Below are 25313 nucleotides of genomic sequence, written 5' to 3'. Positions count from 1 at the left end.
CTCAGCCTCAGCTTTCCTGCCCTGCTTTGGCTGTCCTGACAGGATGCACAACCCCTCTTCTGATCTGATCCCACGAGTCTGGGGAGCTGGGCCTGGGCCAGGGCCCTGCCGCCGCCACCCTCACCAGGCCTGGCTGCCACACCGGCCCCTGCGTCTTTCCAGCTTCTCTGCTCATCTAACACCACCTCTCCATCCCTTCCAGACCTTCACACTCCACCATGCAAAGAAAAGAAGCCCTTTCCACCTTGCACCGCCTTCTTTCTCTTTTGGCTAAACACAGCCCTTCTGTTTAAGAAAACTATAACCCACTATATTGCCTTCTTGATTTCTTCTCTTCTTGCTCGTCATATTTGTCCATGTCACCTGCCATTCTATACTTTCTAATTATATGCTGTCAGTTCCGTTGCCACTGAAATCCTCTGTCTTAGGTGCTGTGTTTTAATTAAACAGAATTTGCCTTGTAGCCTTCTCTCTTAGAAAAAAAGCACGCTGAAATATTGCAGAAATGGGGCTCTGCTGTGTCCTGCTTGCCGATCTGTCTGACTTACCACAAAGCGGTGACTCTGAAGCCATGTAACACTGGGGCTTGCAGCTAAAGTAGTAATTATATTGTTGCTTGGAAGCTTTGATGGGGGCTGGACCTAGTCCATAGTAAAGGAAATCAGTGTGTCATTTCTGTATGTTGGCAGAGTTATTTGAATAGATGCTTATGCCTGCTGGGAGAATCTTTTTAACTGAATTTGAATTTTCTCCCACTCCTCTTTCCTGACCATCAGGTCGCATGCATCGGATGTCACAGATTATTCTTACCCGGCAACTCCCAACCACTCTCTGCACCCGCAGCCCGTGACCCCTTCTTACACAGCCGGGGACGCGCCACCGCATGGGCCGGCAACCCAGGCCCCAGAGCATGAGTACCGACCCCCCTCGGCCTCGGCGAGGCACATGGCCCTAAACAGACCCCAGCAGCCACCGCCGCCACCCCCACCACAGGCCGCAGAGGGGTCCCAGGCCTCCGCACCCATGGCGCCAGCAGACTACGGGTAACTCAGACTGCCTGTGCTTTACTGCTGCTTGCTCTCGTGTTGGAGTTTGCTATATGTGATCTAAAAATTTTAACTGACTAATCATACCTTAAGGGCCAGATGTGGCCAAGGATGACTGGATGTAGATACTACCAGTTATGACCAATTCTGTGTTAAAATATTCAGTGTCATGCTGCTCCCCTTTTTATTACAGTTGGATCTTAGGTTTGGATCTGTATTCATGTATACACACTCCCTTCCTACATACTTTAGGGTGTGTTCGAGTGCGTTGCTAAGCCAAAGTGTTGAGAAAAGATGAAATGCTGATTATGAAAACCTGTCCCAAACCCTCAAGATTCTGTGTGTCCTGGATGAACCACAGAGAATTCCTATCACAAGTGAGAAAACTGTCAGTGCAGCTCCCCATGTACCCCTACTTAGAACTTGGCCCTGTAGTCAGTCCCCTTTCTTGATCTCTTGGTGCTCAGATAGCCTTCTCCAACCAGGTCCTTTAGTTTTCTGTCACTTGAGTAAAATTCAAACACCTCCTAAAGAAAGATCCTTATGATCAAGTATTTATTAATTTAAGCACTCACTTTTATTTTGATAGGCTGTCTTTTGCCCTCTTTTCTGGCTTAACCATAATCTTTAAAGCGTTAGCCCCTCAGAGACAGTACCCAGGAAAGTTGAATGTGTGTTTCCATTAATATGTATCATCTTCAGTCCAGAGCAGCGTGTTTCACCTAAATGTATGTCCCTCTACCCTCAGAGGGTTCTCGTCCGTCAATTCTCATTAACAGTCCCCAGAGTGTGTTCTGAGGCTTTAACCCAAGGGTCAGGCAAACAGAGGGTCTGTGGTCCAGTTGGCTTGGAAAACCATTAGCTAAGTAGGATTCAGTGGACTTCTTAGGTGTAGGACATTTCAGAGATTTTAATATTCTAATGGGCACTGTGGGCTTAAAGAATTTCTGTGGGGATGAGATATAAAATACAGAATTTTCCAAATCTGGTCACCGAACCCTTGTAAAACAAGTTTGTAAGCCATCCACCTTCAAGATGCCCGATATGAAGGACAGATTTGAATTGCTATTTATAACCTTTATTTTATTTCTTTTTTAAAAGATTTTATTTATTTATTCATGAGAGACAGAGAGAGAGAGAGAGGCAAAGACCCAGGCCGAGGGAGAAGCAGGCTCCATGCAGGGAGCCCGATGTGGGACTTGATCCCAGATCCCAAGATCACACCTTGGGCCAAAGGCAGACGCTCAACCGCTGAGCCACCCAGACGTCCCTATTCATAACTTTTATAGTCAACTGTTTTATTCTAGCCTTCCACAGAAAGTTACTTTTTTTAAAAAGACTGGTTTATTTATTTATTTGAGAAGGAGAGAGTGAACGGGGATGGGGGAGGGGATGGACAGAGGGAGGAGAGAGAGAATCCCAAGCAGATTCCAAGCTGAGCATGGAGCCACATGTGGGGGCTCAATCTCAGGACCCTGAGATTACCACATGAGCTGAAATCAAGAGTGGGATGCTTAACTGACTGAGCCACCACATGCCCCAAAAGTTACTTTTTGAGTGATTTTCTTTCTGGTTCATTTGAGTAGATGAACTTGAATTTCATCATAATGGATAATGTAGACCTGTAAAAATGACTGACATGAAGTCTGGCTATTTGCATCCTGCAGTGTTTTAAGTTCAGAGGACAGTATATATATTGTGTTTGGGGGAGGCCCCTGAATAAGACATGTTAGACCCTCAGAAGATGTGACTCTCTTGCTGTTTTAGTGACTCTGTGTGTTTCATCTCTTTATTAGGATGCTGCCAGCACAGATAATTGAATATTACAACCCCTCAGGACCTCCTCCTCCTCCACCACCCCCCATGATTCCTTCAGCACAAACTGCTTTCGTCAGCCCCCTACAGATCCCCATGCAGCCCCCCTTCCCTGCCTCGGTGGGCTCGTCCTACACGGCTCCTCCTCACCCTCCCACCACTGGGCTCGTGGTCACAGCCCCGCCACCACCAGGCCCACCGCCTCCTCCACCAGGCCCTCCTGGTGCAGGCTCTTCTCGCTCCTCCTCTCCAATGCATGCCCCCCCTGCAGCCGAGGCAAAGCGCCAGGAGACGGCACAGCCACCCATAAGTGATGCCCGAAGCGATCTTCTCGCTGCCATTCGAATGGGTAAGTGAGCGTCTCAAACAGTCTTCCTTTTACAAATCTAGAGACTTCTTTAGGGCTCTAACCAGCTTCCAGCCTATATTAGTCAAATGACTATTCTCTCCACTGAACTATATTTTAGGATAGGGTTAAAGAACACTTGTTTAATTTTGTTTTTTAACAGTAGACCTGTTTTTGCCAGTGCAAGATAAACGTACAATAGTAAAGAATTGAGAATTCAGGAAAGCTTTACTTGACTAGAAATAGATAACAAAAATGATCATTGATTAATCGGATCTTTTCGCTGCATTCTAGTCTGAAGATAACTGTATAAATGAAAGAAAGTGAGCTCGTATCAATGATTGAGGTATTTTTAAAAAGCTATGTCCTAGACTTTCCATATTTTTAGCTTGATGTGCTAAGCTAGTAAGTTCCTCAACATTTATTTAGCAGCAAAATTCTTTTGTTGGGTAAAGTCCTACACCGAACCCCAGAACATGAGACATACAGAAATAGAGCATCTCTGGTCAAATCAGGATGGATGAACCCAGATACTCACCCGTTTTGGCATCCCCTCAGCACCACACACTAACCGTCTGTTCCACACCATTTGTTCTCAGCCCCAGGGCATTGCTTAGGCTGGCTGAGGGTCACTGACAGGGTGTGCAGATGTCCTAGGAGCTCCTCATTCAGTGGGGAGCTGTGCCATCTCTTGGTCACAGGCTTGTTGTTTCCTTTTGGAAGGGACTGAGAAGGGAGCTTGGCTTGCAGCATCACTGACGTCCTTCACAGGACAGCTGGGACTTTACTGCCTCTACTTTTTTGCTTGAGTGCTCACAAATCAGACCTGATTGTGGCACACAAGCCCAGCCTTCTCATATGTCTTCAACGTCATCAACACACTTTGATTTTGTCAAGAAAAGTCCCAAAGCTATATGACCTCACTGATAATAAATTTAGGGTCATAATAGGACACTGTTTTTGTTTTTTGATACCTGTGAGCCCCATCCAATAAGAGTGATAACATAACCAGGATCTAATCATGAGGAAACCTCTAAGCCCACATCAAGGGTCAATCTGTAAAAGAGCTGCCTGTGTTCTTAAAAAATGTCAAGGTCAGAAAAACACAAAGACTGAAGAGCTGCCCAGATTAAGGGACACTGATGAAAGATGACAATCAATCATGTTCCCATGTTGCATCCAAAGCCTGGTGGAAAACTTCCTCCTGTTATTAAGGCTACTAGCAAAATTTAAATAAAATTTGTAGAATAGGTAGTATTGTATCTATGCCAACAGTCTGATTTTGATTACTGTTTTTTATGAATTACACATGAATTATTTTAGGGGCAAAGGGACATTATCTGTTACTTATTCTCAGGTGGTCCAGAAATAAAAGTGTGTGTGTATAAGCAAGAATGATAGAGAAAGGTTGCTAAAACCAAGTGGTCAGATGTTATCAGTTGGGGTATCTGGGTGTAGGTTTTATGAGGATGTTTCTCTACTAGTCTTTCTTTTTTAGGGGGAAGGGGCAAAGGGAGAGAGAGAATCTTAAGCAGGCTCCATGCACCCAGCCTGACTTGAGGCTCTATCCCACAACCCTGAGATCATAACCTGAGCTAAAATCAGGAGTCAGACACTTAACCACCCAGGTGCCTCATTTTTCTACTAGTCCTATATGGACTCTGTAAATATGAAATTGTTTCAAAAGAAAAAGTTAAAGAATTAACACATTGAATCATCTTTATAACCCACTGTTACTTAATAAGGAAGTAGACTATTGTATTTTGTGTTCGTTTTTAGCAGTAATTGGTGAAACAAAGATGTCCGTCACCTCTCTGCACTAGCCAAAAGCTATTAATGTAAAATGCTGCTTTTTAAGTCTTTGGATTACAGCTATGCCCAAGAAATGTTCATGATAGAAGTGTTCCATGTTTATACAGTCCAACATGGTAGCCACTAGGCACAATAAATTTACTCTTAGCCACATGTAGTGGTTACCATAATGTAAGGTGCAGCTCCAGAATTTTCTTTCATGATGTTCATTTGCGCCGAAAAATCTAAGTTTTTTGTTTTTTAACAATTATTATAAATAGTGTTATGACTTTGAGTGCCTTTTTTTTTTGTCCTGAAACTTCTATTTCCCAAGCTTTTCTCACTTCAGGTTTCCAAAACATTTTACCTTTGGTGTCAGCCAGGGGGGGAGAAATGCTAAATAGACTTACTCATTTTCCTTAATTTGGGATTTAATTTAATTTTACTCTTGTATCCCCAGGGATTCAGCTGAAAAAGGTACAAGAACAGCGTGAGCAAGAGGCCAAGCGTGAGCCAGTTGGGAATGATGTGGCCACAATTCTATCCAGACGCATCGCCGTCGAGTACAGCGATTCTGACGATGACTCAGAGTTTGACGAGAACGACTGGTCCGACTGAGGCGGCATGCTGACGAGGCCGGGTGCCACCGGGAGACCATGTGTCAGAAACGTGTTGAAAATTTTCAGTGGTCTCAGCACCCACATAGTGGTATTATAATCCTGTAGCTTAGCAACTTTTGTATTAATAATGTGATATTGCTTTTGCACATCCAAAAATTCTGGGTTTTTTCAGTATTTACTGTGTAATACTTAAGTGCCACTAAACATAGCAAAATCGTGCTGCACCTGAGGAGATATGCTGTAACTATTGCATTGTCCTGACACAGCATCTTGCTTCCTTTTTCTCGGCCCTGAAAGTACTTCGTGCCATTTGGGTTTCCCCTTCTTGATCGCTACCGTTCCCCAGACTTGCTGTGTGTGTGTGCAGCTGCCTGGTGTTAGCTCTTCTGCAAGATTAATGACCGTGTGTCAGAGTGATGTCTTCCGATCAGTCAGTGATAGCGTTTCACCCATTTTGTTTGTTTGTTCCAAATGTGTTGCACAAGAAGTTGGTTCTGGAGGGAAAGATGGAACACATACAGAGAGTCAAACGTTTCTGCTTTCCACCCTGGCTTGGCGGCCCCTGTGTGAGTTGGAGGCGATCTCGCTTCCTCTGCACTCTTGTAAAATGTGGAATCGGAGGGGCCCGTTACAGGCGGGTTCCCTGTGGCGTGCACTTGGTCCACGCTGGTTGATGATTCCTCCGAGACAGTCCAGTAGCTCCGCAGTGATGACAGTGAAGAACAGGAAGAGATGTTCCCTTTCCTCCAGGGGCCATCAGGGCCCACACTGCAAATACCTGGCTACCCTTGGAGTTTTGGGTGCCAGCCGGCCAGGCCAATGCAGACATGGCAGGCCCAGGGTGGGGGGGAGGGCGGGGGGAGTGTGTCGGGGGTTGCATCACCACCACCTATCCTGGAGCTGCCATGGCCTCACTTAGGCCCGTGGAGTGCCTGGCTCCTCTCTGGGGGTGGTGGGGTGAGGGTGTACCACCTCCCGGTGCAGAGGAGCCACCCCCCTGCCCTGCCCCCACCTTACCCGGAGCCGCTAAGGCCTCTGTTAGGGCCCCTGTTAGGCCCTTGGAGTGGTCCTGGCTCCTTGGCCTGCTCCTGAGAGCGCCTCCCACGGCACCTTGATCCACGTGATCTGAATTTTAAAAGCATAGATTTTAGGTGAAAGTAGATGCTGACAGCTATTCGCTTCTCCTGGTGCTGTGGCCAGATTAGGGATCCATCACCCAAGTAGGGCCTTGGCCCTACTCCTAGAAGCACACGGTTCTCTTTTCTCATGTTGTCGTTGGCACATTAAATTTTAAGAAGTACCTCAGATTAGATTAGACATGTAGCTGTACCAGATCACTTTCCTTTCACCTTAGCTCTTGCTGCTGTTCCACCTCCAAGGAACTGGAGAGCCCCACAGGGTTGATCTTCCTGGTGACAGCAGACCACTGGAAAACTCACGGATGGCAGCTTTTCTCTTATGATTTTGGATGAAGGGTAACTGCTTGTTTAGAACAAATAAATGCCCCCAGGCTTCGATTATAGATAGGACTTCACAGGTATACTAAGACACTTTACTTACTAGGGATTCTTACCATGTGCAGCATTTCAGACAGATGGCAGTTATTGGTGACTCTGTCACGATGAAGGAGTCTTTAGCTCAAGATAGAGTTGTCTGGTTCATGGTAGTTGCCGAAACAGGACCATGACCAATGGATTTTTGTTAATGAGTCCTCCTGAGGACTTCAGCGGCGCCCCTAAACCATGTCCGTGTGTCCCCCAAGTGGACATTTATTGGGCTTGTGGGCAGTCATCATATAAAGCCCATATATAAGGTTTTAATTACCTAGATTTTGAAACTCTGAAAAGCCTAATATCTGCATCCCCTTCCCAAGACCATGCTTCTTATATCAGGTTATCTGAGTCTTTTCAGCTGTTTTGGCACATGCTTCTCGAGTTTCTGTTTCTTAGAGCTAGTCACCATAATTTTGTTGAATATAAGCAGTAATTACTAATGAACTTTTAAATTTCTCTCTGATTTCTCTCCTTTTTTTTTTTTTTTTTTTTTTTCAGCATAAAGGCCTACTGTGTTGGCATTATTCTTGGGACTTTCACCATTTATAGTTTGAGTTTGTCTTTATTACAGTATTTTGTTTTTGTTGTTACTTTTGGATTAGGAATTACTCGTTATAATTCTAGAACTTTATTTGGTAATGCTTCTTTGTTTTTTATGTCCCTTCTGTTCTCAGGATGAAGAGAACACATAAAGCTACTATCCATGTCAGGATTTCTTCTATTTATATCGTATTACAATAAAATTACTGGCACTTTATTCATAAATATTCATAAGCCTATTAATTATTAGTTGTCTTCCTGTAGTTTAATCAACAAGTTATTTTCAACTTGATTTTCTGACTAGTGAAAAAGCTTTTGCCCTAATGTGTTGCATAGCCTTTAAAGGAATGGAGAAGGACTAAAACTCAATTTAGATTATTTTTGCAGTATTTTCTCAGCAAATCTGATTTATTCTAAAATTTAAATCCAGACTTTTTCTAATGTGCTATATTACACGAAAAGGAAAAAGTGAATATTTTGGATTTTCTGTTTTCATTTTCAAAAAGTGTTTACCAAAACGAATGGAGAAAAATATTTAAAAACATATTTCATATTAATGAATTTTGCATTTTAAAGTAGTATTTCTATATTATGAGGTTATTTTAAATTGCCCTCCGTTTCCCCACCTCCCCCATGCATATTTTAGATTTCTTACAAGCTTTTTTTCATGTTATAGATTAGGTAGAGAGGATGAGAAGGTTACTCGGTATCACACATTAGCTACACAGACATAACGTGATTGGTTTTCTATTGTCAGCCCCAAACCATGAGATTTGGTACACTTATGTTTCTCTTTAGTGAATGTATATGGTTAGAAAATTAACATTTTCATTTCAGTAAATTTTTAGAATATCAAAATCTTTTCTGAGCATCAAGTGGCTAGGTTGTGAAAGTTTTGTAATAATTTGCAACTGGAATACATGATACGTTTTAATCCATTAAAGACTAGTGGGAATGTATCAGCCAGAGTAGCAAGTAATTTTTGTTTTATAAATCAGAGTATCTGTCACCTTGCAGTATTACCAATGCTGTTGTAAATTGAACTTAAAGTGGTATTAAAAAAAAAAAAAAACCTCCTGTTAAACAATTTTTATCTGTTTGTATATCTTACTATAGATTATGTACAAGTAACATCTAAATAAAATTACACTTTTAACCCTAAAAGGTTTTGCTCCTTGATAACAGTGTTATATGTTTAACCTTTTTTTGGAATGGAGAAGTTGAGGGTTGGGTGGAGTTTTTAATTAGCATTTTCATCACTAGATAGCAAAAGATACCACTCGGATTTCCATTTAAATTTCTGCATGTGTTTTGCATATCCAAGAATTCAGACTGGATCCTGGGAGCGACCTGGGAAGCACTGGCATAGTTAGAAAAAGCCATTTTGGGAGCAGGAAGCTACATGCTCAGTCAGGTAAAGCGTCTTGGCCACATCTAGTTTCAATAATAGTGATGAACACCCTGCACCATTTATTACTTATGGGATGCTTTCATTCAGTCCTTATGATACCTTTTTAAAATAGACCTCTCTTTCATATATGAGCAAACTAGCATGAAATTAAGTTGTTGGTCAGGGACCTCGGTTGACATTGAACTCACTTCAATGCAACTGTGCATTTGGGGGGCAATGGGAATTGAGTCAGGGAGGTAAGTGTGGCCACGTTTGGGAAAGTAGGCTGGAGTGAGCTTCCAGAACAGCTGCCTCTGGGTTGCCCGTGCCTGCCATGTCTACCTCCTCCAACATGCATCCCCCGGTGTCCTAGCTAGGTCTCCTTGCAGCCTCCCCACTGGACGATATGTTTGGTGTATACCATCTGCATCTTTGTATCCCAAGAGCATATGCCCAATCTGCTAGGCAGTGAGCAGCCCCGTGTTGAATGACTAGGCGAATGGATGGATATCTGAGTTACTTTTTATTTTTTTAACCAAAAAATGAATTGTGTGCAACTTAAAAAAAAAAATGAGATACTTTACCAGGTAACCTGTATTTCCCCTTTATTATTACTTGTCATTTCACAAATAGGTCCCACTTTATTTGGGTGTATTTCCTACCAGGCTGAACGTAGTGAGGCAGGCATGGGGCTTCTTATTTACTCATATATGCTATATATCAGGCACAGTGCCTGGCACTTAATAGGTATTGGTAAATATTTATTGAGTGGTCATTGTTTGTAAGGCAAAGGGGGAGGCTTCTTCATCAATAAATAGGTGAAGTCCCTGGGCAGCCCTGGTGGCTCCGGTTTAGTGCCTCCTTTAGTCCAGGATGTGATCCTGGAGACCCGGGATCGAGTCCCACATTGGGCTTCCTGCATGGAGCCTACTCCTCCCTCTGCCTGTTTCTCGGCCTCTTTCTCTCTCTCTGTCTGTGTCTCTCATGAATAAATAAAATCTTTAAAAAAAAAAAAAGTGAAGTCCCAAGAAGAGCTTGAATGCATTAATAGGTGTAAAGCACCTAGGATAGTGCCTGACACTTAGCAAACACTCTGAATGTTAGCCGTTAACTATCGTCTGCAACTCACTTGAAGGAGGTGGAGGAACAGCAGGCCAGTCTCTGCCCTCATGGAAGCTTCTTGTCTAAAGAGAAATATGGACCTTGAATATTGTCAAGTAATTTTAGATTATTTGCATGTGCTTTTATGGGGCCGGTGTGAGGAATGCTCAATCTCGTCTGTGGACCAAGGCAAGCTGAGGTCTAAGAACAAACAGGAACGAGAGATTGAGGGAAGGGAAAGGAGTTTCTCAATAGCAGGAATAGCATTTGCCTCCCCTAAGGTGGGAAAGACAGTATGGAGTAATAAGCAGAACAAAGTATTAGTGAAATGGAAGAAGCAGGAGGAAGAGGGATGTCATGAGACCATGTGCAAAAGTGGTAGACCCCTTCCAGTGCCCAGCACTCAGGATAGAGGGAGCTTTTTGAGCCAACAAACACGACCACAGCTGCAGAAAATTTCTTCCTATTTGCAGCCTGTTGGTTATTTATTGATCTTGACGGCCTTGGTCCTTGGACTAAAGGTGTATTTAGAAAGCACCTTATTGCCCAGCTGGTCCAGCTCCCTAGAGATAGAAATGGGGAAACACTTGCACTGCTCTAACCTTGGTCTCTTAGCTCGAGTTTCAAACTGTGGTCCTTCTGTTCACAGTAGACCTCAAGACTTAGGCAAATATCCCTCTCCGCAGTATTTTATTATGAAAAAATTGAAACCTCCAAGAAAGTTGTTTAGCAACACCCATAAGAGCCATATCTATCCATCGATCCACCTTATTTTATGCATTGCAAAGTAAGTTGCAGTATTTTACCTCTGAACACTTCAGTATATATATCATAAATTAGAGTTTAATATTTGTAGCTAATATTGAATACTTTTAAAGTAAAAGAGTCAAATGCAACATCCTAAGTATATGATTTAAGGAGTTGTAACAATGTGTACACTCCTGTAGTGCAAATCCCATCAAGATAGCATCACTGTGACCTCAAAATGCTGCTTCATACCTTTTCAGGGTCTGCTCTCTGTCCCAGTCCCTGAAGCAACCACCACTGTGTTTTTTTTTTTTAACTATAGAATGATTTAGCCTTTTGACGAACTTCACATATATGAATAAAGCAGTCGATGCCATTTTACACTTCTTTCAGCATAATGTTTTTGAAATCCATTCATGTCTTGCATGTATCAATATTTCATTCCTTTTTATCACTGAGCAGTTGTATGCATCCATTGAATATATCTCAGTGGGTTTATCCATTCTCTCGGTAAGACTTAAGACAAGTCCTTTCTGGGCATACCTGTTCATCTATCTTGGATAAATACCCAGGAGTGAAATTGCTGAGCATAGGTAGGTGTATGTTTAGTTTTATAAGAAATTGACAGGGGCGCCTGGGTGGCTCAATTGGTTAAGCACCTGCCTTCGGCTTGGGTTGTGATCCCAGTGGGATCGAGTCACATATCAGGCACCCCAGCAGTGAGTCTGCTTCTCCCTCTTCCTCTATTCCTCCTCCTCCTCGTGCCCTCTTTACTTATCTGTCAAATAAAGTCTTCAAAAAAAAAAAAAAAAAAAAGAAAGAAATTGATAGATTTCTACAAAGTGGCTGTACTATTTTAAACTCACCAGCAATGTTGCTCCACATGCTGAGGTATGATTTGCTTTGTGTTTTCTTGCCTGAATCTGTAAATTTATTGTCTTCAATGAAATTTGGGAAATATTCGGACGTTACTTTTTCAAATATATTTTCTATCCCATTCTTTCTATCCTCTCCTTTTTACGCCCCCATTACACATACCTTAGCCTTTTGAGGTCGACCCACAATTCCTTGAGGCTCTTGATTTAAAAATTCTTTTTCTCTCTGTTCTGCAGATTGGATAATTTTACTTATTTATTTTCAGGTTCACTGAGTCTTTATTCCATTTATTCCACCTAAAATTTAAAGCCCATCTAGCAAATCTTTTATTCTGACCTTTTTTTTCCATTGTAGAATTTCCTATTTTTTCTTTTTTTAAATAGTTTTATTTCTCTGCTGAGATGTCCTACCTGTTCATTTATTACAAGCTTATTTTCCTTTACATCTTTGAGGATGGTTACACTAACTCTTTAAAAACCCTTTCCTGCTAATTCCAACATGTGGATCTTTTCAGGATCACTCTCTATTAATTGCCTTTTCTCTTGAGTGCATGTCCAGTAGTTTTGGATTGTATCCTAAACTTTATAAATAATACTTTAGAAACTCTGGATTTTGTTATGTTCATATGAAGAGTAATGATTTTTAAGGGAGACTGTTACCATGACTAGAATTAAGCTCCCAACTCTTCCCCACCCTGCCCTATGATGGATACCAGAACAACTCTCCTCTAAGTTCTTTTGGCTTAGCCAGGTGGCTTTGAGTGTGCCTTTGCTTTCATCTGGTACAAGATCATCCAGAGTCTTGGGCAGTTTTACAAAGAACTTTTGGATCCTCCTTTCTGGCTCTCCTTTTCTAGTATCCTCCATCCCTCTCTACCTGTTCTGGTCACTGTGAACTTGGTCTTTTTATTTGAGCCAGTAAGAGTGTGGGGTAAGCCAGCAAGGCTGCATATTTTCTACTCAAGTGTAGCTGTCCTGCTTGGCATGATGGAGCCTGTCCTCAGGCAGAAAGCCATTTAAAAATAGGAAGTGCAACTGAAGATTTTCCTTGAGCCTCAGCCCTCTGGTGTCCTGATTTTGGTTTCTCTCCTATGCCTTCAGTAGTTACAAAGTATTTTGTCCACTAGTTGTTATCTGTAAAGAATTGGTCTGCAATGGGCTAGTCTTGCATTCTCAGGAGCCTCATTCTATAAATATTTGATGCAATATTTATTTTAAAAAACATTTTAAAATGCAATTTAAAAATGCAGACTGTTGCTGAATACCAAATTATAACAGAGCACCACTTCAGTAGTCCTGCCAGGTGGACTTGTTTTTGCAGGGGCCCTGCGTTAAAACTTAAGACATCTTCATTTTACTAAGTGGTGTCCAAGGATTGTGCAATGTCGTATGAAACACTTGCTGCCTTCCTCTCCTTTGTTTAAACTGTACAAGCAGAACACAGTACCTAAATGATGTGGAGACAGACCACTTAAATTGCTGGTCTTAACCCCAGTCTCAATTTTTTATGCTCACCACAGAACCTTGATGTTTTCACGGAGTGTTAAAAATTTAAATTCAGGAATAAATCTATGCAGACAAAATCATTTTTTACTGTTGGTTCATTTGAAAAAAAGGGTTCTGCTACCTAAAAGTTTGAAAACCACTACTTGACATCATCACCATCTGAGTGTCTTATCTTTAGACGTAGAAGTGTTCCCACTGTGCTAGCACATTGTACGGGGGTCTCATTCCACATTCTGTGAAGACAGTACTAATACAGAGGCATGTCAAAAGCTGGAGGAGACTTACATATTTAATTTGGAGCTGTGAGTAACTTGTGCAGGTATCTTGACAGGGACTTAGATGATGAAGAGATTTGCTTTCAAAATACACTTTCTTCACAGAGCTGACACGTGGACATTTATTTGCCAAAACACAATAGCTTGCTATTGTGAATATTCACTGTTGTGAATATTTGCATATGTCATCTTTCTAAATCCCCCACTGCTTTCATCCTGTGCACTTGTGATTTGAGTAATTGGCTTCAAATATAGCGCCATGATTAGTTAGAGGTGGTGAATTGGTAGATGATTTACCATGAAGAAAAATTAAGAAAATATGCCCTGTGAGAGCAATTTAAAACCTACCAAGTGGTACTTACCATGAAGTGACATTTAAAAGCATTTAATATTCTAGGATGTGCTTCAGCTGTTCTGGCCTAAAACCAGTTTAAATAGAAGTCAAGCAGTTTGAGAGTATGTAAACCTACACGTCCTTGGAGTGTGAATATAACTTAGCACTTACGTGGATGAGATGTCACCTTTTGTGGTGTACGTGACAGCGCAAAATATCCCTTCTACCCTTTTGGAATCAAGACTTTAGGATCTCAATAATTAAGTTAGGGTGTCATCTTTCAGCTCCTCTGAAATGTCTTTTAGTATTCCAAGGACCTAGGCATTCATTTGACTTGCAAGCTAGAGTTTCAACAACCTATGCATTGCAGGCCAGGGCAAAGAACAGCACCGTAGATCACTTCCAGCCCAGTGGTTCAGCATCCAGAGCCCCCCTCAATCGCTCGCCTGCCCGTGAGCATCCATACTCATCAGCAGCTTTGTTTCAGGTTGACTTTGGGTGCTTGGCCTGTTTCCCATTGCACCCTGCTGCAGCATCGCTGGGGCTCTAGCTTAGCCCCCTTCCCCATTTCTGAAGGGCTCTATGTCACTTTGTGTTGTACCCCGTCTCCCACCTGCACCCGTCTCCCACGGGCCAGGCTTCCTCCCCAAGGGGGCTGTCAGGCCATGGACCCTTACACCCTGTCACTGTCACATCCTTCTGTTATCCCCAGAGCTGCTGGCTTGCAGCCCCTTCCTCTCCTCTTCCCCACTGCTTCCATTTCCTGCCTGGCCAGACCCCACCACGCTGGGTTTTGAGGCAGCATTGCAGATGCGGAAGCCCAAGGAATCTAAAAGAGGGGTGAGCCCTGCTAGAAATGGTTATAAAATTGAGTTGCGATTCCCCTGATCACCAGGGAGAGAGCTGGGCCAGAATCCCCTTCACCGCTCATCAGATGCGTCTGAGTCTCTCCAAGGGTGGTTGGTTCTTACACCACCCACATCAGAGTCACCTGGGATGCATGTTGGAGATTTCTGGGCCCCATCCTAAACCCACTAAATCAAACCTGGAACCGGGACCCTGGCATCCACAGTTTATCCAGGAATCGGGCATGACTGTTAGGAGCACCAAAGTTTCAGGAACATCATCTTAGCACCTGACCTGGCATGGTTGCTAGGAGCCCAAAGATCACCTGCAGGGATTCAGGGCTGGTCAGCTGACTGGTGTCACCGCAGGGATTCCACATGGGGGGGCTGGGCCCCACAGCAGCCTGGGGCTGTTGGTCACTCCGGTGCCTGCTCTGTGGCAGATGAGCCAAGCGTCACCCGGCGCCCACAGGGATGAGCTGAGTAGTGACCTGGTCATCTCAGGATGGCAGCCAAGTTGGTTCTGCCTCTCGGGGCCCAATTCCATGTTCCTTTCAGGTCCAAACCTGCTCAAGCTCCTCACTTGTTTGTACCGATGGGTCGTGGCTGCACAAAGCACCGGGAGATGTCATGGTCCCGGAGCAGGAGATGGAGAGACTCCTCGCAGCTCTCGCCCTCAGTACCTGGGGAAGGGAAATGTCGGGGCCTCATTTCTGCCCGTGGGCTGTCCCTCACCAGACAGGCCTCGGTCTCTCCCGGATGCACTGGGAGATGCTAGTCCGACTTCCTGTTTCCACCGCCCTGGGGGTCTTGGGGTGGGAATATGGCCTGTGTGCTGCACATCACCCAGGGGCTCCAGGGCTCCTCTCGGGGATCTTGAGAGCCCCCACCTGCCCTCACGGCCCGTATTTCCATCCCCAGACTTCTCCCTTGGTCCATTGCTTACTGGTTTCCCTCCTGGCTGCCCGTCCCTCCTCCAGCAGGTGGCTGGGATGTAGGAGGCCATCAATAACAGTGGCGGGAACTCTAACGGAGCCCCCCCCCCCGCCCCCCGAGACAGGAGCATCAAAGGAGCCATAAAAGAAAGCAAAGCACTTCATTGATTTTCTTGGGGTCAGGTGTGCATTCTGCAAAGATGCTCCGGCTGGGGGCTGGCTGCGGTCTGTCAGGCTGGGCAGGGACGTGGGGCCTGAAGGCTCCCTGTCCCCCACGTGTAGTCAGTCTGCGGGCTGCCAGGAGCAGGCAGGTCCCTGAGCAGTTCCCTGCAGGGGGCTCCCAGGAGGGGCCTTGCCCATTTTGTTAAGGGACTCTGAATGGGAAACGGGAAAACCATTCTGGGGTTGGCCCCACCTCGAGCCATCACAGTTGTCTGTCCTCTGCTAAGACAAATGGCTGGGGGCTGGCTTACATCCGGTGCGCCCTCCACCGCGTGACGGAGGACCCTCGTCTGCGTTCCCCCCGGTGACCCAGGTGGCCGTATCTGCCCTGCCCCGCACGCCCGCCCGGGACTCCTTCCCAGCCACGCATCCAAGAGGGACAGACTGCCCTGAGGCCACTGCGAGGAAGAGATTTTGAAAGTAGGTCAACCAAAGTCTCCCTTCAGGACTGTGGGGGAGGAGGTGGGGCTTCCCGAGTCCGACTCTTTCAAGATTGCTAACTAGGGAGCAGTGAGAGGTCAGCCAGCGGCAGGGCAGGAGGGCAGTCCCGCCCTCTGGGCCTGGGGCCACCAACTCCGGGCCGGGGGAAGCCCGGGTCCCATTTAACCAAGCATAGAGTGGCACAGCCATTCGCCCCGGTGGGAGATGGCACCCAGTGCCTACCGCCAGACTGTCCCCGAGGGAGCAGTTCCTGTGTCCCCGAGGGCCCCGGGCATATCAGCCAAAGAGACAGTCCGCAGGGGGCTGCTGGAGGTATGCCCAATGCCACCCCTCAGGGTGCAGGGGGGCTGTCAGTCCGGCCCTTCTCTCTGTGGGTGTAGCCAGAACCCCTGCTTACTCCCTCTGGGAGAGGGTGTTCAGGCCGCAGCTGCAGGGGCTGGGGGTAGGGTCAGAGACGTGGGAAGTGCCCCCTGGTTGCCCTCAGAGCCAGGCCTCATGCTGAGACCACTACATTAGCTACCTGATTTAACACAGTGACTAGGGGCAGCCCGGTGGCTCAGTGGTTTAATGCTGCCTTCAGCCCAGGGCCTAATCCTAGAGACCTGGGATCGAGTCCCACGTCGGGCTCCCTGCATGGAGCCTGCTTCTCGCTCTGCCTGTGTCTCTGCCTCTCTCTGTGTGTCTCATGAATAAATAAATAAAATCTTTAAGAAAAAAAAAAAAAGAAACCACAGTGATTATGAAGCATATGAGAACTGAGATCCATTTTATAGGTGAGAAAACTGGACCCAAGTCATCTGCCCAAAGCTTCTAGAAGTATGGCTCAAAGCCAGGTCTTCCTGAAGCAACTCTGCACTCCTGCTTTGCCCCCCGCCCCCTGTTCCCAGGCCACTGGGAGGAACTGCAGGAGGACCTGGTGGTGGCTGGCTGGTCCGCCTTCACCCCTGCTATGCCACAAAGCCGAGGGTGCTCTGCAACAGGGGAAGTTATGATGGGTCAGGACCCAAAGGGGCAACTGTGAGTGGGTGAGCTTGACACACGTGACCCCGTGGCCTTCTTATGGGAGGCTGCAGGGTAGCCCACGAGGCCTACTGGGTCCCTCATTTGAGCTAAAAGCAAACCATGACCCTTCAGAGGCTGTGTACCCTGCCCTATCCCTGACCCCCACCCCACGGCCGAACCTGGCCCTGAATCTCAGGACTTGAGATCAGCGTCCAAGATTGGGAAGGTGGACGCCTGCCTGACTCATTCATTTTTTTTTTATAAGTTCATGGGCAGTGGAATCATCTAGCCGTCCCAGCTGCACTGTCCAAATCCGGCTCTGTCCCCTGCTAGCCTTGAGGGGTGGTGGTGAGGGGGCAGGGAGCTTGCCCGGCATCAGCAGGGCCTGTCTGGGGGGGCGGGGGGGGGCGCTCACAGCCTGTGCTTGGAGTGGTGCAGGGTGAGGAGAGGGCAAGTGGAGGTCTGGAGAGAAGGGCCCGGGGTGTCAGGAAGCAGGCGGCTGTGTACAGCGGTCACCCAGGCCCGGGCCCCAGGCTCAGGATGTGGGTTCCTGAACGGGCGACAGGAGCAGGTGCAAGCAGAGAGGGTGTGCGCGCTGGGTGACCTGGGGCCTGCCCGCTGGGGCCCTCCCTGGGCAGGAGAGAGAGGGTCCGGGGCTCCGAGCCATCCCTGGAAGTGGCCAAGGGGCCCCCGGGGGCGCCTCTGCAGAGCCCCCGCTAATGTGCTGCGAAGGCCGGGCCTCCGGCCCCTGGGGCCCCCGCTCGGCGCCGGGCGCTGGGGCTCGGGGACGCCTCCTGGCCCGCAGGGGGCGAGAGGAAGGCGAGCGGGCCGCTGTCTGCCCTGGGGCGGGAGCCAAGGCCCGGGCTCCCGCGGCCCCGCGGCCCCGCGCCTCCCTGCGCTTCGGCGAGGAGACGCCGCCCCCCAGCGGCCACGCGGAGCGCGCCCCGGAGACCGCCTGCGCCGCGTCCTCCGCGCTCCGCCCCGCGCGTAGTCCTCCCCGGCCCTCGGGACCCGGGTGCGCTGTCCCCGCGCCGGCGCCGCAGTGAGTGGGTGCGAAGCCGCAGAAGGGCCGAGCGGGCGTCGGCAGGCGGCGGTGGAGCCCGTGCGCCCCTGGACTGTGTCCGCCGCCGGTTGGGTTTTCCCGAAATGTGACGACAGCATTTCTTTCTTTCTTGTGTTTAATATTTTATTTATTCATGATAGACATAGAGACAGAGAGAGAGAGAGAGAGAGAGAGAGAGAGAGAGAGGCAGAGACACAGGCAGAGGGAGAAGCAGGCTCCACGCCCGGAGCCCGACGCGGGCCTCGATCCCGGGACTCCGGGATCGCGCCCTGGGCCAAAGGCAGGCGCCGACCGGACCGCTGCGCCACGCAGGGATCCCCGACAACAGCGTTTCTGCGCCGTCTTCTCTTCCAGAGCCTTGCCACCCCGCGCCCGCCAAGAGCGCCCCGCTGCTCCCCTCCCCTCGAAGCCGCGTGGCACTGGGGGAGGCCTGGTGCTCGCCTGACTTCTAAGGCTAAAGGGCAAAGAGGATTGGGGCCGCCCGAATGTCCTTCTGGAGCTCAGCCACCGCCGCGCGAGGAAGCCCAGGCTGCCTGCGGGGGCCCCAGGCCAGGGGCTGCTCCCAGCCAAGGGACCCCAGGCACCAGCCAGGGCTCGCAGGCCCTGTGGGTGGGCAAGACTCGGTCAGAGGACTCGGCCCCCGACCTGAGGGTCACGGCCGACGGCCCGGGGAGCAGACACCGGGGCCCTCACCGAGTCCTGCCCACACAAAACCGCACCAGACCAATGTCATGGTTTTAGGTCACTTGGATTTGGGGTAACCTGTTATGGAGGCAGATAGGTTGCAGTCAGTGTGACGGGCATCGATTCCATGTGCTTTGTTTGCGCGTGTGCTAAATGATAGGTTCACCACGGAATTATTTGAAATCACAAAAGGTTGGAAATATCCTACTATTCTCTCAACAGAATACTTGTTAAGTTATAACAGATGCACCATGGAGGACCCTGCAACCGTCCTAAGAATGAGGATGTTTTAAATGAATTGATATGACCTTCAGGAAACATTAAAGTGAAAAAACAAGGAGCAGAGAAATGTGCATATGTGCTGTTCACTAGATAAAAAGAGGAATAAAGAACACATTATTTACATGCGCATAAAATGCTTTTGAAAGGATCCACAAGAAAGTGAGGGCATTATCTAGGAGAGGGCACCCGGTGGAGGTAGAAGGGAGAGCTTTCCTGCTTACTCTTTTAGTACCTGTAAATTTTGTAATCAAGTGAAAGTTCAGGTCTAAAAAATTGTATAGTTTTCTAATTTTTTAAAAATGTATAAAGCCTTTTTGATATGCTACACATAGTAATATGCAGACAAAAGGCATAGCTCCTGCTCACCATCATCACATTTATACTATTGCCTTGCTAGCAAGGCAAAATAATATAAAACATGGAGGGTAAAGAGTGAAACTTCTAGAATCAGGCTGCTGGAGTTCAAATTCTGACTCCTTTTTGACCTTGCAAGTTACTCAAATGATCACTCTTTAGATTCCTTCTTTGAACAGTGGGGGGTGTAAGAGTGCTTACCTCAAAGGGTTGTTGAGTTTTTGGCGGTTGGCTGTTGATCTATTCAGATCTGCTACTTCTTGTGGCAATTTAAGCATTTAAAATTCTTACAGAAATGTTTGTTTCTCCTTCTATTTTTCTTTTATATTTTTGTTTATTTGAGTCTTCTCCCTTGATTAGTTATCTTGCTGTTTTATCTATATTAGGAGACTTTTCAAAGAACAAGTTATTTAGTTTTATTCATCTTCCACTTTTCTCTTATTTCCTATTTCACCTATTTCAACTTTTCTCTTTGGGTGTTGTGTTTGCTCGTTCACTTGCTTAGGTTTACTCTTCTTTTTGGCACTTATTTTTAATTAATCATCTTTAGAGGGGGGCAGGAGGGGCAGAGAAAGAAGGAGAGAGAGAATCCAAGCAGACTCCTCACTGAGCATGGAGCTCTACTGGAGGCTTGATCTCACAAACCAACCCCAAGATCATGACCTTGAGCTAAAATCAAGAATAGGACGTTTAACTGACTGGACCTCCCAGGTGCCCCACTTTCTGGAGCTTATTAAATGAAAACTGAACTCATTTGTTGTTTCAAACTGTAACTTAACCTCTAAATATTAATTTAGATTTGTTCTATACATTTGGATGCAGAGTATTTTCCATTTCAATTAAAAATATTTAATAAATTATTATTTCTTCATTCCAAAGATTAGGTAGTCATATTACATTTTGTTTTTAGTTTTCATTCACAAGGACTTTTATAAATTGATTCTTTTGATATTGATTTGTTTTACATAAGGTCAGAAAACATAGTTTGACCTTTGCTGTGAATTCTCTGGAATATACTGAGGTTTCTTCTGTGGCCTTATATATAGATCACATTTGTGAATATTCTGTGCACTTGAAAGCAATGTGTATCCTTTATCTAATATTTAATTACCTAGCTTTGTTAGACACAGTAATCAAATCTTCTATACCTTTGGTTATTATTTGTCTGCTTTATCTGTTCCAAAGAGAGCATTTTAAAATCTCTAACTCAATTGTCATTATCTTTTTATTTATAATATTCTTTCCTTTTCTTTCTGATTTTTAAAATTTTGACTTTAAAACAGCTCTGATACTAAACCTTCTATGCCAGCTTTCTTTTGCTTTATATTTGCCTGGCATTTGTTCAAAAACTTAAAAATGTATATTTTGTATCCTTTTGTTTTAAAGGTGTTTCAATAGACACCGCATATATGTGGATATTCATCACTTGTTATTTTTTCTTTTTTAATCTTTATAACTTTTATGTTATCTTCTTGCCTTACTATACCAATGGGTTACTATTATATATGATATTTGTTGTAAGGATGTTTTTTAAAAAGCTTCACTGGGTTGATAAAATTCCCCTTAATTTCCTTTCTCAATTAAAAAAATCATAATTAGATGTTGAATTTTACAGATGACTTTCTGCATTGATTTCAATGTTCCTGTAATTTTTCGCCTTTAATTTGTTAACTACAGATTACATTATTTTGTTAATGTTTTGTTTAGAAGTTTTGTGTTTATGTTCATGAGTAGATTATAATTTTCTTTAACTGTCATCGGATTTTGGCATCAAGGTTATGTTTGCCTCATAAAATAAAGATTGTTTGCTTTTTTTCTATTCTGTAGAAGAGCTTGTAAAGGATTGGAATTTGGGTTCTTTATTTGAGGATTCATAGAAATAGAATGTGAAGCCATGTGAGTCTGAATGTTTCACTGAGGAAAAGCTATGGACTGATGATTCAATTTCTTAAATGTTCAGTAGGGCAATTTAAGTTCTTTATTTCTTCTTATTTCTGGTAAATTATCTTGTTCTATAAATATGACTATTCCTTCTAAAATTTGGAGAAAAAGTTGTTCATTACATCCTTTTGTTATCTTCCTTCTCCCCCCAGTTAACTTTTTATGTATTTAACAATGTGTATGCTTCATACACAATATGAAAAAATATATACACACAATATTTTGTAAAGTTGTATCAGTTGCATTATGCTATAAATCTCATTCTTTTTTCTGTTTCTGTGTCTTTTGAGTTGAATAAATCATAAATAAGTATAGTTTTTATTATTTTTCTTAATGCAAACAGCAACTATAGTGATTTCCCTTCATTCCATTACTGAAATAGATTTGTTCTTTCCCTCTCTTTTTCTGATCCCAATCCACTAGACGCTTGCCAATTTTATTCGTGTTTTCAAAAAAAACCCAACTCTTAGCTTTGTTGATATTCTCTATTGTGTGTTTGCTTTCAATTTCATTTATTTCCACTCTGAATTTTAGTGATTCTTTCTTTCTCTCTTCTTTATTTTGCCATTCCTCTTCTAGCTTCATGAGAGGGAGTCTTAGCTCATTATTTTTCAGACCTCTCTTCCAATATACATATTTTAGAGCTATGGTTTTCCTCTAAATTCTGCTGAATTAAAGTCTGTTAGCTGTGACATGACATTTCCCAATTTGCATATATATATTATCTAGAAGCATATTTCTTAATTCCTAAGCATATAAGGATTTTATAGGCTTTTTGATTTCTAGCTTTATTGCATGTAATCCTAGAACATGTTTTGCATAATTTCAATGCATGCATGCTTGGATAAATTTGATAAGATTTACTTTATGACACATTATACGGCAAGTTTTGGAAAATAATGTGTATGAGGTTGTTGGATGCAATGTTTTATACTTGCCCATTAAGTTTTATGTGTTGTCAACTCTTCTATATCATTACCGATATATTTTTTAAAGATTTTATTTATTTATTCATGAGAGACACACAGAGAGAGGCAGAGACACAAGCAGAGACACAGGCAGAGGGAGAAGCAGGCTCCATGCAGGGAGCCCGACGCGGGACTCGACCTTGGGACCCCAGGATCACGCCCTGGGCCGAAGGCAGGCACCAAACCACTGAGCCACCCAGGGATCCCCTGATATTTTTTTTAAATCACTGGGAAGGTTATGTTTAAAATACCCCTCTAAGGAAGACTGTATGTGGTTCAGTTGGTTAAGCGTCCAACTCCTGGTTTCAGCTCAGGTCGTGATCTCAAGATCAAGAGATCAAACTCCATGACAGCTTCTTGCTCAGCTCGGAGTCTGTTCTCTCTCTCTCCTTCTGCACTGCCTTCCCCCCACTCATACTTATTAATAAATTAATAAAATATTTTTAAAAAATAAAAGCCCACTAAGAATCTGGACCAGTATGTATCTGTATCATTTTTATAGTTCTGTCAAACTTTCCTGCACAAATTTTGATGCATGTTATTAGGGTCTGTAATTTCATGCCTTATGTATGGGATGCTTCCTATGTACATACATGTCTGCCACTGTTCTAATTGCCTTAAAAATATACCAACTCAGTTATCCTCACAAGCACCCTACAAGGCAAGTACTATTAATATTCCAGCTTATATATGAGGAAATTGGAAACTGCCGAGACCAAGTACTTAGCTGAAGATCATGTACATAAGTAGCAGAGCTGGGATTTGAACAGGCTGACTCTGAAAACTGTTCTTTTCTCTTTTTAAGATTCTATTTATTTATTTGACAGAACAAGTAGGCAGAGCAGTAGGCAGAGGGAGAGGGAGAAGAAGGCTTCCCATTGAGCCAAGAGCCTGATGAAGGGCTCGATCCCAGGACCCTGGGGTCATGACCCGAGCCAAAGGCAGATGCTTAACCCACTGAGCCACCCAGGCGCCCCTGGAAACTGTTCTTTTAATAAAACTTTTACCTCCTTCTAATGAATGGGCTTCTGTCATGATGCCATGGGCTTCTTTCTGGTAACTGTCTTGGCCTTAAATCTGTTTTCCTGATACATCATGTTCCACCAGCTTTCTTTTGATTAACATCTCGGTAAATCTTTTTCTGTCCTTTTCCTGTCAGCTTTCTGTGTCCTTATGTTTCAGACATGTCTCTTGTTAACACATATTTAGGTTTTGTCCCCATTCTGACACTCTTTGTGTTTCAGAGGAAAAAAATTAAAATGTAATATGACTTCCTATATATGTCGTTTAGAGCTAACAGATGAGGCTGTGCTTTCTTTTATCTCCTCTTTTTCCTTCCTTTCTTGTGTTGTTTTTGTTTGATTTTTTTTGAATCATTCTATTTTTTTCTTCACTGAGTTAGAAACATCTACTGTTCATATTTTTTAGGTCATTACTCTAAGAATTACAATATGGAAGCTTAATTCATCAAAATCTAAGGTTAATCTATAATTTCCCTCAGAGGTAATTAAAAATATGTATATATTTTTAACAGTCGGTGTGACATGCACATGGTCCAGTCTGGACACATAGTAGCCCCCTCATTCAGGACAATGCACGAGTGCGTGCTATCTGGGTGTCAGCCCCACCGAGCCACTCCTCTGGGGCAATGCAAGAGCCTGCATTCCCTTTACCTCTGTCTTAGTCTGCTTGGGCTGCCATCACAAAGTACCACAGACTGGGGAGATCAAATGACAGAAATTCATTTTCTTGTGGTTCTAAAGGATGTCAGTGTGGTCAGATTCTGGCGAGAGCCCTCTCTCTGCTTGCCGATAGCTGCATTCTCATGAGTGCCTCGGGTACCTCTTCTTGTAAGGGCACTAATCCATCATGAGCCTCCCCACCCCCACGGCCTCATCTCAACTTAATCACCCCTTCTTAAGGGGGCCATCTCCAAATACCATCGCAGTGGGGGGGCATACAACTTCAACATATGAATTTCAGGGTAGCACAGTTCAACCTAGCAATCCCTGTCTGACTTCTCTGTTTTTATTCTTTTTTTCTTAACCTCATAAAATGGTATTATTTCACATAATCAATGTTCTTTTAGATTTATTCCAATATTTATCATTATTATCGTGGCTTGTCATTTCTTTATATATTTCAGAGCTTCCATTTGGGATCTTTTTTTTTTCCCTGAAGTATATTGTTAGAATTTTCTTTAGTGAGGATCTGCTAATGGAAAACTATTATGTTCATCTGAAAATATCTTTATTTCACCCTCTGTTCTAGTTATTGAGGGACTGTCTGTCAACTCCAAATGCCACTCCCCCCCCCCCCACACACACACAACCTGCTGGAGCTGTGACTCTGCCAGTGACATCCCTGTTTTGCCAGCTGACTCCTTGTTGGCTCTGCCAGGGGCTCTATTAGTCAGAGTCCATCAGAAACAGAGACAAGGGCACCTGGGTGGCTCAGTCGGTTAAACACTGCCTTCAGCTCAGATCATGATCCCAGAGTCCTGGGATGGAGCCTTGCATCAGGCTCCCTGCTCAGTGGGGAGTCTGCTTCTCCCTCTTCCTCTACCTGCTGCTCCCTCTGCTTGTGCTCTCTTTCTCCCTGTCAAATAAATAAAATCTTTTTTTTTTTTAAAGAAAC

General features: G+C 44.6%; 1 protein-coding gene across 13 annotated transcripts in view; it reads left to right on the top strand.

The window, feature by feature from the left end:
• The window catches only part of WASF3 (WASP family member 3), a 133477-nt gene extending 124602 nt beyond the window's left edge, over positions 1–8875 (top strand). For all 13 annotated transcript variants that reach the window (XM_072795711.1, XM_072795710.1, XM_072795699.1 and 10 more), the window contains 3 exons: positions 777–1043; positions 2843–3210; positions 5459–8875. In XM_072795711.1, coding sequence (XP_072651812.1) covers positions 777–1043; positions 2843–3210; positions 5459–5616 — 793 coding nt within the window. In that variant the 3' untranslated portion in view covers positions 5617–8875. The remainder of the gene's footprint in view (positions 1–776; positions 1044–2842; positions 3211–5458) is intronic.
• The last annotated feature ends 16438 nt before the right edge of the window (positions 8876–25313 follow it).

This window comes from Canis lupus, chromosome 24 (assembly GCF_048164855.1).
Source record: "Canis lupus baileyi chromosome 24, mCanLup2.hap1, whole genome shotgun sequence".
Lineage (NCBI taxonomy): Eukaryota > Metazoa > Chordata > Mammalia > Carnivora > Canidae > Canis > Canis lupus.
Note: the sequence above shows the minus strand (reverse complement) of the source record. Positions and strands in the feature narration are given on the sequence as shown.